The sequence below is a fragment of the Carlito syrichta genome, unplaced genomic scaffold, assembly GCF_000164805.1.
Source record: "Carlito syrichta isolate Samal-C Ts95f unplaced genomic scaffold, Tarsius_syrichta-2.0.1 Scaffold302017, whole genome shotgun sequence".
Taxonomy (NCBI): domain Eukaryota; kingdom Metazoa; phylum Chordata; class Mammalia; order Primates; family Tarsiidae; genus Carlito; species Carlito syrichta.
Window position 1 is genome coordinate 422,467 of NW_007246113.1, and position 12,247 is coordinate 434,713.

Consider the following 12,247-nt stretch of genomic DNA (forward strand, 5'->3'; position numbering starts at 1 on the left):
TAAATTTTGTGAAATAAAATGGGGAGCAAGCGTAAAGCACTTATGCTGTGTACTTAAGTACAACTGTCATGAGGAAAAGCACTTGAGTATTGTCTGTGCTGTGAGCATATATAGGTGTTTTTTGCAAGAAATACTACGTGTACTTGAAGGAATGACTGATAAACACCTTTTCTAAGGCTTAATATTTGACTGACATTTCTCAAAAATGAATAAGCAAAAATTTAAGCTGTCAGGTGAACATCAAAATTTTGGAAAGTTTGTATCTGCCACTATCAACTTGGAGGTTACTCAATACTAACTTTTTGGATGAAATCAATAACGATACTAATTAAGGTGATTTTAAAAATATTCGATAATGAAATACTGCATAGTTAGAAGATCTGTGTAACTCTGAAAGCCACTTTTTTCCAAAAGACTAACACATGACATTACAAAATTATACATAAGTAAAAAAGCTATTTAAATTGCAAGACAAACTAAAGGATTTTATTTTAACAGGGTATGAAAAGTTCACTGGTATGGTTTTAGATTGTTCACTGCAGATAGGGTAATTTACCTGTCTTTATTAAGTAAAAAGACTTCAAAAATATAAAACAATACCATTATTTAATTTTTTGAGAAAACAGTTATTTTTCAGAAATATGTACTAGTTTGGTTAGCATGGAATGGGTTTGTTATTGTTATTGTTATTTTTAAATAAATCAATGCATAAATATTTTAAAATATCTCAGTGAATATATAGATATAATCCACGTAAACAAAAACTCTCCGGGGTCCTCAACAATTTTAAAAATGTAAAGGGATCCTAATAGCAAAAACTTTGAGAACCATTGCGTTTTGCTACACTACCTTCTACCTGTTTTTCAACAATTTAAGGATAATTAGATGTGACAGGGATGGGGAGGGGTAATTCAAAGAGTCACTAAATTGGAAACTTCCTAGATATTTAATCTCTGTGTGGTTTAGCAAAAAGTTACTAAAATATTATCTTGTCATTTCTCATGGAATTAATAGGCCCTTTGGTTCCTAAGATCTGGGCCCTTTCTAAAAGAGATCAAGCTTTAGTAAGAAAAAGGGACCTTTATACGTAATCTGTATTCAAGGACCTTAATGTCTTCAAGGTCAGTAGAATGAGGTTAGTACTAATGTCAGAGACACAATAGTAGCTTCCCAGGACTCTGCAGATGATATACAGCAGGTTAGTAGGACTCTTTTTATGAGATATTCAAATGAAGGGACTTTCCTTCCTAGTTTTCCTGTAACTACATCTTGATAAAAATCTGAAAAGCTCATTATCAGTATTCTCTTTAGATTAAAATCTAGCACGGTGGCTCACGCCTATAATCCCAGTACTTTGGGAGGCCAAGTGAGAGGATTGCCTGAGCCCTCGGGTTCAAGACCAGCCTGGGCAACTTGGCAAGACCTCATCTCTACATTAAATCAAAAAGTTAGCCAGGTGTGGTGGTGCATGATTCCAGCTACTTGGAAGACTGAGGCAGAAAGATTACCTAAGCCCAGCAGGTTGAGGCTGCAGTGGCCATGAGCATATCACTGCACTCCAGCCACGGCGACAGAGTGAGCTCCATCTCAGAAAAATAAAAATTGATTAAAATCTAAAATTTCTTTATGTAACAATAAAAAATGAAGGCTAGGTAAAAATGAAGGAACATACAAATTTTTCTGAGCAATCCGTTCATATTTTCTGTCAGTATAAACTTGGTTGAATATAAAATGACAGTGATAAACTTTTACAGAAGGAGGAAATTAGTAGTAGTATAAGCATCCTTTCAGATTGCAGTTAAATGACAATGACTTTACCGCATATCACGGAATGTGTTAGCTTTAACTGTAATAGTAGGTTCAAAAGACACATATAGTACTGAAATCTAGCCCTTATCATTTCTCTTAATGGCCACCTGACAACTCTTCATAATTGCAAGTTGAATGCTATTCACAGTATTTCAGGAAAACACTTCCCTTAAGAATGAGGAAGCATACTTTTTCTGTTCTCATTTTATTTTTTATTTTTTTTGAAAGCAGGATTTATTGAGAGGACAGAGAAGCTCCCACAATGGGAGGGGACCTGAGGGGATTGCCCTTCTGACCACAATTTAAATGAAGCCTAGTATATTTTCAAAAGTACAAACACATATCAAGACAAAAAAGATAAAAATCACCCTGGTCCCCATTTTACCAAATACATATTACTCACTCGATTGTATATAAATCACATAACTCCCATGACATACATAATCTAAGCATCATATCAGTGTATAATATTCCTAACTATTCAAGCTTTAGCAGTGCTCCATATTGAGAGTTCTGTGACCCACAGCAAATGAAAAAAAACCAGATATCACAATCTCTCCTGCAATAGAAGCCTGCATTTCAATGATGGAAGATTAATGAAGGCTTATTTTGACAGGATTAGTTATTGAACAGAGAACTCTGTTGGCATTTCATTATCAAAGTACCCACTCTTTCCCTTGATGAATCCAGTCCGTATTGTTAGAGGCATAGAAAGTTACCTCAATAATTGAGTTGTCTCAATTGTTTTTAAAGATAAAACACTAAAGACAAATGTTCAGGAAAAAATACTGCATATACAAACTAATGAAATGCAACTAAAATATGTGATTATTCATAGTTAGAAAAATGTTTTTAAAATTCTCCATTTTATCACAGTCCAACAACTCGTCAACAAAAGACATTAAAAACATCAAATCTGTTCACCAAATTGAATTCAAAAATAGCCTTGTACATTTTGATATTATCCACAGACTTGAGAAACAGCCCAATAAAAAGAAACAAAAAAACAAGATAAAAGATTTTAACAAAAATCTTTCATTAACAGTATATATTTCCTTGTTAAATAACTTTCAGTTGTCTACTATATGTTACATGAGAATAGTTGGGGGCAAGAGAATTTTTTTCCAGGTTAAGATACACTCTGCTTCAGCTCATTTTTGTTGTTGTTGTTTACTCTAGAATTCTCAATAGCGACAGAACCATTGCCTAAAGGGCATTAAGAAATACATATAATTTTTTCAGAAATGAGTGAAGCGGCATTTTACTGTGACAATGACTACAGGATTATTACTAGTAGTTAGTGGCTAGGGGTCAGGAATTCTCAGCATTTGCCATGTGCTACACATTCCAATCCCTCAAAGAGTTATCTCCCATCCCATATGACATATGACAGGCTCACAAGGCAAACCACACTATATATAAAAATCAGTATTATTTTCATACTAATACTACTATTGCAGAGTTTTTACAAGAAGTTAAAAAAAAAGCTCCAGTATTTTTAGGAGCGGATTATAATGGACAGGACGTGTAGATAGAATAAATACATTATATCAAAATTATTGAATTACTGAGTAATTCATTCATCCTGCATAGCAAGTAGCAGAACTAAGGAACATCAATGTTCTTTCCACTCAGACTTAACAAGCATTAGCATTAACAAGCTTCAAAATGTAAACTAGAATAATACATTAACAATACAGTAGAAACCCCTTTTGTACTACTCCTCATTTTCAATTCCTTTTTAAAATTTGTTTTATATGTTCTACAATCTTAATAAGAATTACTTGCTGGAGAGAAACTATTAATATGACATTCCATATTTAGATCTTCTGGCAGACTTAAAATTTATTTTTTATTTTATATTTTTACTTTTTTTATTTTAAAAATGTGAGGTACAATTCAGGGTCAGGTATACGAATGGTCATTATGCAGGTACCCTTGTTGAGGATGTGCAGGTGTGCTCCTCCTCTCCCCTGCAGTTTGCCACTATTGCCAATCCCTTTCTTATAGTATTATGTTAATTGTTCAAGGCTGCTTCTGAGTGAGAACATGTGGTTCTTTGTTTCTGTGATAGATCAATCAGTATTATAGACTCTAAGTCCATCCAAGTTGCTGCAAAGCTCATAATTTTGCCCTTCTTTATGGTTGCATGATATTCCATTGTGTATATGTACTACATTTTTTTTTTTAATCCAGTCGTCTTTCCATGGACAGCACAGTTGGTTCCATGTTTTTGCTATTGTGAATAATGCTGCAATAAATATGTATGTGCAGGTATCTTTTTCACAGAGTGATTTGAGTTCTTCCAGGTATACTCACAGAAGGGGGACTGCGGGGTTGTATGCAAGGTTGCTTTTTAGATCTTTTAGGAACCGCCAAACTGTTTCCCACAGAGGTACTAGTTTACACTCCCAACAACAGTGTAGAAGTGTTCCCTTTTTCCCACATCCTCTCCAGCATCTACTGCCTTTTGAGTTATTGAGAGATTCTGGAAGCAAAACCTAAATTTTTCAACCAACTCATCTTTGACAAAGCCTCCACCATCAACCACTGGGGAGAGGAGAACTTATTCAGTAAATGGTGCTGAGAAAACGGGTTGACCTCAGGCAGAAGATTAAAACAAGACCCCTACCTAACACCATACACACAAATCAACTCTAAATGGATCAAAGATCTAAATGTAAAACTTCAAACGGTAAGAACCTTAGAAAATGCAGGAGACACCCTTATGGAAATCGGATGTGGCAACCAATTCCTGATCAAAATCCCAAATGCCCATGCCATAAGAGATAAGACAGACATGCTGGACTACATCAAAGTGAAAAGCCTCTGCAAAGCAAAAGAACCCATCAAAAGAGTGGGGAGACAGCCCACAGAATGGGAAAAAATATTTGCCTACTGTATATCTGACAAAGGCCTAACATCTAGGATCTACAAGGAACTCAAACATGCTGAAAAGAAAAAAAACAAACAAGTCCCATTAAAAAGTGGGCAAAAACCGGGCTCGATGGCTCAGCCTGTAATCCCGCGCCTTTGGGAGGCTAAGGTGAGTGGATTGCCTGAGCCCGCAAGGTTCGAGACCCGCCTGGGCAGGCGAGACCTCATCTCTACAATAAAATCAAAAATTAGCCGGGCGTTGTTGCGCGCGCCTGTAATTCCGGTTACTCGGAAGGCTGAGGCGGAAGGATCGCCGGAGCCCAGCAGGTCGAGGCTGCGGTGGCCGGGAGCGGCCACTGCACTCCAGTCTGGGTGACAGAGTGAGACTCCAACCCAACAACAACAAAAAAAAAAAAGTGGGCAAAAAATATGAATAGATACTTCTCAAAAGAAGACATATGAGCAGCAAACAGATACATGAAAAAATGCTCAGTCTCACTAATCAGCAAAAAAATGTAAAGTAAAACCACACTGAAATACCATCTAACTCCACTCAGAATTTATTTTTATGTGTGATATGTAGTTAGGCTTTAGTTACCCAATTGTATCAGGACGATTTATTCAATAATGCTTTCTTTTACACTTCATCTGTAAAGCCATCTCTGTCATATAACAAATGCCACATATGGGTGAGTCTGTTTTGTGTCCTCCTGTTTTACTAGCTTATATTAATATCACTGTATTAATTTTATTTTGGTTAATAATTGCCTTACATAAGTTTTTAAAAGTCTCCTTTTGACTAATATCTTTACAATTTTATGTTTATCTCTTATAAATAGCACATAGAGTTTTAAAAATCTGGAAATCTCCATTACTAGATAATTTAATTAGCTTACATTCATTCTATGCTCCTTCTGCTTTTACAGGATTGTTTTATCTTTATTATACCCCATACCCCTCCATTGGTTTAGAAGTTATACATTTGAAATAAGCAAAATCAGTTAATAAAATCAAATTGCTATCAAAATAATATTAACCAGCTTACTCCATTTTGTTTAAAACTTTCATCTTAGTTACCTGCCTGACCTAGGATCAATGCCTATGTGTAATTACAGCAATGTTCCCATGACCACTGATCCCCAGCTTTGTCTCCTTTGGGCAGGTTATGCAGACCGCTGCCTGCTGACTTACAGAACTCCTTCGCCATAAGTTCCATGTGATTGTATGCTTTGTTAACTGAAATCAAATGTTACACTTTGACATCTTCATAGTTTGTTCTTATATTCTGTTAATGACCTAACCAAGAATACTCCATTGTATAATGATTCTTCTTCCCTGTCTCTATGTAACTACCTTAAACTGTATCTTAATGGCAGAACTCCAGGGACTTTCTGGGCACTGGCTATACCTAGCACATGAAATTAATCAGAGCTCCCTAACAATCGAAGTTCCCATTTTGGTTGCCAAGTTGTTAGTTAATAGTTGCTGTGGTCACTAAGTTGTTATGTAGTCAATGCTGCAAATTTTACCTACAAAAGCTTGTCACAAACTGCACCAATTTGTCAAGAGTTTTCGTTTCTACTCTTGATCTGTGTGCTAATAAATTCATAATTAATTAAACTCAACCTGCTGGCGTAGCTTCTTCTCGCTTAGTCATAACACATTATCTTTCTATTGCTTTAGTGATTACAGTTAAATTTTTAACATGCATTCTTGTACTTCTTAATTTCTTCTAGGAAAGACACTTACTGTGCTTTGTTCTGGATTACCTTTCAAAGTATGCTTGTACAAAAAACAGTTTTGGGAAACAGAGACAGAATCTCCCTTTGGAGCAAATCAAATCTCATATCAGAAAGATTCTCTGACTTAATGTCTGACTACAACGAGCATATTTATATTCACCTCAAAATGATACTAAAACCACTATAGCACTTTGTAACTGATTCCTATCTACTCTTACCTTTCATGTTATTGTTATCTAGAATTTTGTTTTCATCTTATTAGCCTTTCCCAAACTGGCTTTACATTTAACAGTTATTGTTTAAATAGATTTATAAAATTATAGGATTCAATGAGTGATTATATTTGAAGAGGGTGAAATGCTGAGTGGATATACAGTAAACATTTAATGTATGTTCACATTATTATGTTTTAACAATGATTTTTGCTTATCACTGCTTCTTATATCACATTCATTCACAATTCACTTTTCTAATTAACTAACATAAAATAAATCTTTCCTCTGTGTTTTTTGTCTTATAACTTGATAGGGACTATAGAGATGCTAATGAAATAAGCCATACTTTGGCAAAGCTTCCAAAGTAATATATGAAGCAAAACACAGAAGTTACTTAAAATTTCACTTAAGTATAAATTTCTTATTTCTTTAAAATCAGTCCTAAATATCATAAAACCCAAGTTAAAACCCTTCACAATAGTTTAATACAACACTGCCACTAACAGGCTGTTCAAAAAAATTTTATAGTATCAAGTGTGTTAAGAAAAAATAAGACCCTTGCCATTTATTTAAAGTGGGAATAGTGTAGGTAACCACAAACTTCTAACAGGAGACTAAAATAAGTAGCAGTAACTTGCTCTATGATAAGAAAAGTTTTAAAAATACACTCCTGTGCTGACAATTTTGGCTTTAATTTTTTTTTATCGCCTGTTCTATTAATGCACTAAGAACTTACATCTGGAATGAAGCCAATCTCATTGAGATGATTACTCAGCTCTGGATCATGGAAGGCAATCATCTGAGAAAACACAGTCAGATACTCTGAAATAATAACAACAAAGTTTAAGACAATCATTTTTACAAAGTATTTCTCAAAGACGTTAAATTCAAATATAGTTTTATTTATATACTGATTGAGATTTAATTTCTCTAGGAAGACACTTTAATAGATAATTTTGTTTTGTTAATACTTTAAGTGACTTACTGCTAATTATTAAATATACCAAAAACTATGCCACAACTTATTTTGTCTTCAAAGGGATTAGTTCATTTCCTGAGTCACAAAGTAATATTAAATCTATTTCACATTTGCTGAATGCTCAGAAAGTGTAACAGATTCTTAAATAAGCAACATTTATAAGCAGTCTCAAATAATTATGTCTCCAAATTTTTTATATATAGATATAAGCAACTCTTGGAGTTCTAATTTATTTCCATCTAAGACTCTGTATTGGTATACTTAGGAAAAAGCATTAACATCATGTTAACCAAAGGCATATAGTAGGCAATTAAAAATATCTTTTGTTGATTCTAATACTATTCTAATTCATAGGGATCAGTTGAAATACATTCTTAGTCTCATTTTTTTCATTCTTTCACAAGTTACTATTCTTGCCAATGAATTTACTATATACTAACTAAACAAGATAGTGGTAAATCTACTCAAGGGCAAGCAACTATCACATTTGTATTTAATTAAAAAAATTTCAATGAGCTCACCTTTTTTTGAAACTCAAATGACAATACAATAACTTCATGCTAGTTTGCCCTTAATTAATAACCTTGACTTTTTCTTTTTGTAAAGTAACTTCTATTTTTTAATCCAATTACTTGGCAAAATTAATCTCCAAAATTGTTTGTCTTGTTTTTTCAGCTTTAAATTTTTTTTTTTTTTTTTTTTTTTTTTGAGTTCGAGTCTTACTCTGTCACTCAGACTGGAGCGGCCACTGCAGCCTCGACCTGCTGGGCTCCGGCGATCCTTCTGCCTCAGCCTTCCAAATAGCTGGAACTACAGGCGCGCGCTACCACGCCCGGCTAATTTTTTTTTTTTTATTGTAGAGATGAGGTCTCGCCAAGTCACCCAGGCGGGTCTCGAACCCATGGGCTCAGGCAGTCCACTTACCTTGGCCTCCCAAAGCGCTGGGATTACAGGCTGAGCCACCGAGCCTGGCCTTAAATTTGTTTTTACTTGAATTATTTCAAGAAATAGTACTAAATCTTTGAAAACCCGTCAGTCTAAGTAGCCTTCCCTTATTTCTCCCAAATAAAAGTTTGTCTCTAATGATCACATGTATTTTATAGACATCTGCCTACAAGGAATGTCATATATTTCACACAGAAGAACTTCAGGTAAAAAAGAAGAGGAGGTACTGTATTCCATGATAAAGCTGGGTTCCTAATTTAAGTTGAACTTTTATCCAGGCTGAATAAGAAATGAATATTCAGGTTGGGCTCAGTGGCTCGGTCTGTAATCTCAGCATTTTGAAAGGCCGAGGCCAGTAGACTGCCTGAGCCTGAGGGTTCGAGACCAGCCTGTGCAACTTAGCTACACCTCATCTCCACAATAAATAAAAAATTAGCCGGGTGTGGTAGCACATGCCCATAGTTCCGGCAACTTGGAAGGCTGAAGCAGAAGGATTGCCGGAGCCCAGCAAGTGGATGCTGGGGGGGCTGTGAGTGTGCCATTACACTCCAGCCTGGGTGACAGAGTGAGACTCCAACTCAAAAAAGGAAAAAAAAGAAATGAGTATTCGAGTAATATCTTTTCTTGACTTGGTGCTTATTCTACTGTAACAGAAGTCATTCTATCTATGGTCTTATTTTTTCTCTCTGAAAAAAAGGGTATAATTTATACATCAGATTCAAGAGTTACACATGAAAGTAAAGACCTAAGATATATATGAAAGCCCCAGGGAATTTCTGGGTTTAACTTTTAACTTTTTAATGTCTCCTTTCAATTAGTGATGATGTGTTTACAGTTCCAATTTAGCCAGAAGCAAGAAATATGTAACACCAGCAATCATAAAGATTCAAGTGTATATCAATGAAAGCATATAGTCATTAACTTCTTAAAAGCCATTTCATTTTAAATAAAAAAATTCATGCCTCAAGCAATTCTCCACAGCTGTGCTCCTGTTTATTAAAAATCATTCTGATTTGAGCCCAATAAAAATAATTACTATGTGAAACTACATGGCTAATTAAGGATCTATTGAAGAAACCCAATATATCATGAAAACATTTTGCTTCTGTTCTGTGACTGATGGCTGATCCATATGTGTTATAACTGTACACACATAAATACAAATATATATATATTCATCTTACATATTACTATAGATAATATGTTATATACTACTTCATATATATAAATATAATTTGTAAAGCTGGCGTAAGTTTTGGTTGCTCAGGACAGGTTTTTGAATGAGATATATTATGGCCTATTTTACTTAGTTTTCTTTAAAAAAGGGATATGATACAACTATGAAACCCACATTGCAAGTTACATCAAAAAAGCATTTAGAAGTCCTCTAGAGTACATTTTAAAAATATTAAAACACATGTGTACTTTGATTTGTAAATAAAACTGGAAGAATTTAAGGGTAGTTACAAGAAAACCAGACCAGTGATCACAATAAAACAAAGGAGTCCATGGATGTTACCACCAACTCTTTCTAAGGAATATTAAAATGCGAAAACTCTGCAATTGTGATTTATGTTATATGATGAAGATATGAATTTAGTCTTAAAATAACCTAAAAAATAGTTTTCTCTAATCTCTATATATGATCTATATAGAAGGTAAATGCTGTTTTTTAAAAATCAAGGTATTTATGAAATTTCTCCCCAACCTTCAAGTGGTTTATTACATTATTGTACAAATCACGTTTTTTTATATTTTGATACCATTTAATTTTTGCAATGAGATATAAAATGAAAATAAACTGACCTTTTCTCTTCCAATCTCTCTGTATTAAAAATTGTTGCTTTCCTTTAAAATAGCTTTTTAATTACATACTTTAAAATGACTATCACTAATAAATTCAATGTAGAATTTCACATGATACTATCATATTTTTGTGAAGCAGTTTGTAAATAAGTCATCTGTTATCAAAAAGTTTCCATAAAGTATATGCTGAGATAAATTTTCAGAGAGCCCTTACATATGAGTATACTTATTTTTTTCTTTCTGACTAGTGTTTCAGTTTTCACTCTTTTAGCTGGGATAAGGAGATGACGAAGGGTGATGGGTGCTGGATTTAAAGTAAACAGTTGGGCTGGGCTCAGCGCCTTACTCCTACAATCCCAGCACTTTGGGAGGCCAAGGCACGAGTTCCTGGCCAGCTGGGTTCACATGGCCAGACTGGGTTTCGAAAAATAAAAATATTTAGCCCAGCATGATGATGCTCGCCTACAGTCTCAACTTCTTGGGAGGCTGAGGTAGAAGACGGAAGGACCACGAGCCCAGAAGGTTTTGAAATTCTGGCTTCAACTTATTGTTCCTGCCTCTAGGCCTCCCAGAGTGCTGGGGTTACAGGTGGGAGCCACTGCATCCAGTCTACAATCAGCAATTAAGGTTTCCGATGCCGTCATAGGTGTTGCATTTAACGTGGTCCCTCTTCCTAGAAGCTCATTTGAAACAACCTTGATCGTCCTGGCTGGAGCTCAACCACCTGGAAACTGCAAGCAGAAGGGCTGACAACAGGATCTTAGACTTTTTATGCAGACATCTTTCTTTCTCCTTCTCCTTCAAAGACCTGTTGAATATCTATGTATACTATGAACATATATCCTAGTTCGTCTGGGAAAATTTCAGCAGGTACCTGTAGACCCAAGCATCTGGTGCAGTTAGTGCCCCTTTTACCTCTCAAAATGATCCCAATTTAGTTATGTAGTCAAGCTAGGTATAGGAGGTACTATATTAAATGTGAGGGACATCACAGTGAAGAAGATATCACCTCTTCCCTCACAGGATTTGGAAAGACATACAGGTAAACAGAAAATGGGGTGATTTTCTGTTAATTTTATTTCCTAGATTTATATGTTATCTCCTATCTTTTCCTTTCTAACTTGTACCAACCACATCTTTCACGTGCAATTATGTCGTTTAAAAAAAAAAACAGTGTAAGAATATGTTTAATGTTGTGCCAAGTTTCACAACCAACTTGGGCTGCACGTGGCTGGTCTTTCTCCCCAATAGCCTAAGATATGCCTGTCCTGCAAGTTATAAAGTTATCTTACAATACTACTGACACTCTAATCAATGGATCTCTCTCAAATTCCTTCAAATTTTTTGATTCATTTGGTACTCTAAGGTTCTGAATCTTAGAATAATTTTAGTAATCTTAGATAATCTAGAAAGCCAATCCTGAGCTGTTTAATCAGTATGTTATTTTTAAATATGTATGTTCTTTGCGTATTGGTACTTTGTCAACTCACTAGTGGTTTTGCTGATAATTTGATAGTGCCAAAAATAATAAGAAACAGTAAATTAGGTCAGAAAGTAGATTTATATTTTTAAAATATTTGCAGGCAACAATAGAACAAAGATTTAAAAAACAGGGTATTTTGATTGAATAGATAATTTTTCTACTGCTCTGTAAAAAGTGAAATATTTTAGAGCCTTATGGGTATGTATATATCACAACAAATTTTTTTTTTTTTTTTGAGTTGGAGTCTCACTCTGTTGCCCAGACTGGAGTGCAGTGGCCGCTCCCGGCCACCGAAGCCTTGACCTGCTGGGATCCGGTGATCCTTCCGCTTCAGCCTTCCAAGTAGCCGGAATTACAGGCATGCGCTACCACACCTGGCTGATTTTTTGAT

The 12,247-nt window shown here is 35.0% G+C and overlaps 1 protein-coding gene across 1 annotated transcript in view; it reads right to left on the minus strand.

The window, feature by feature from the left end:
• TBCK (TBC1 domain containing kinase) overlaps positions 1-12,247 on the minus strand; it is a 273,436-nt gene that overhangs the window by 153,964 nt on the left and 107,225 nt on the right. Inside the window, exon 20 of the mRNA XM_008055888.2 lies at positions 7,380-7,465. Within this exon, the coding sequence (XP_008054079.1) occupies positions 7,380-7,465 (86 nt within the window). The remainder of the gene's footprint in view (positions 1-7,379; positions 7,466-12,247) is intronic.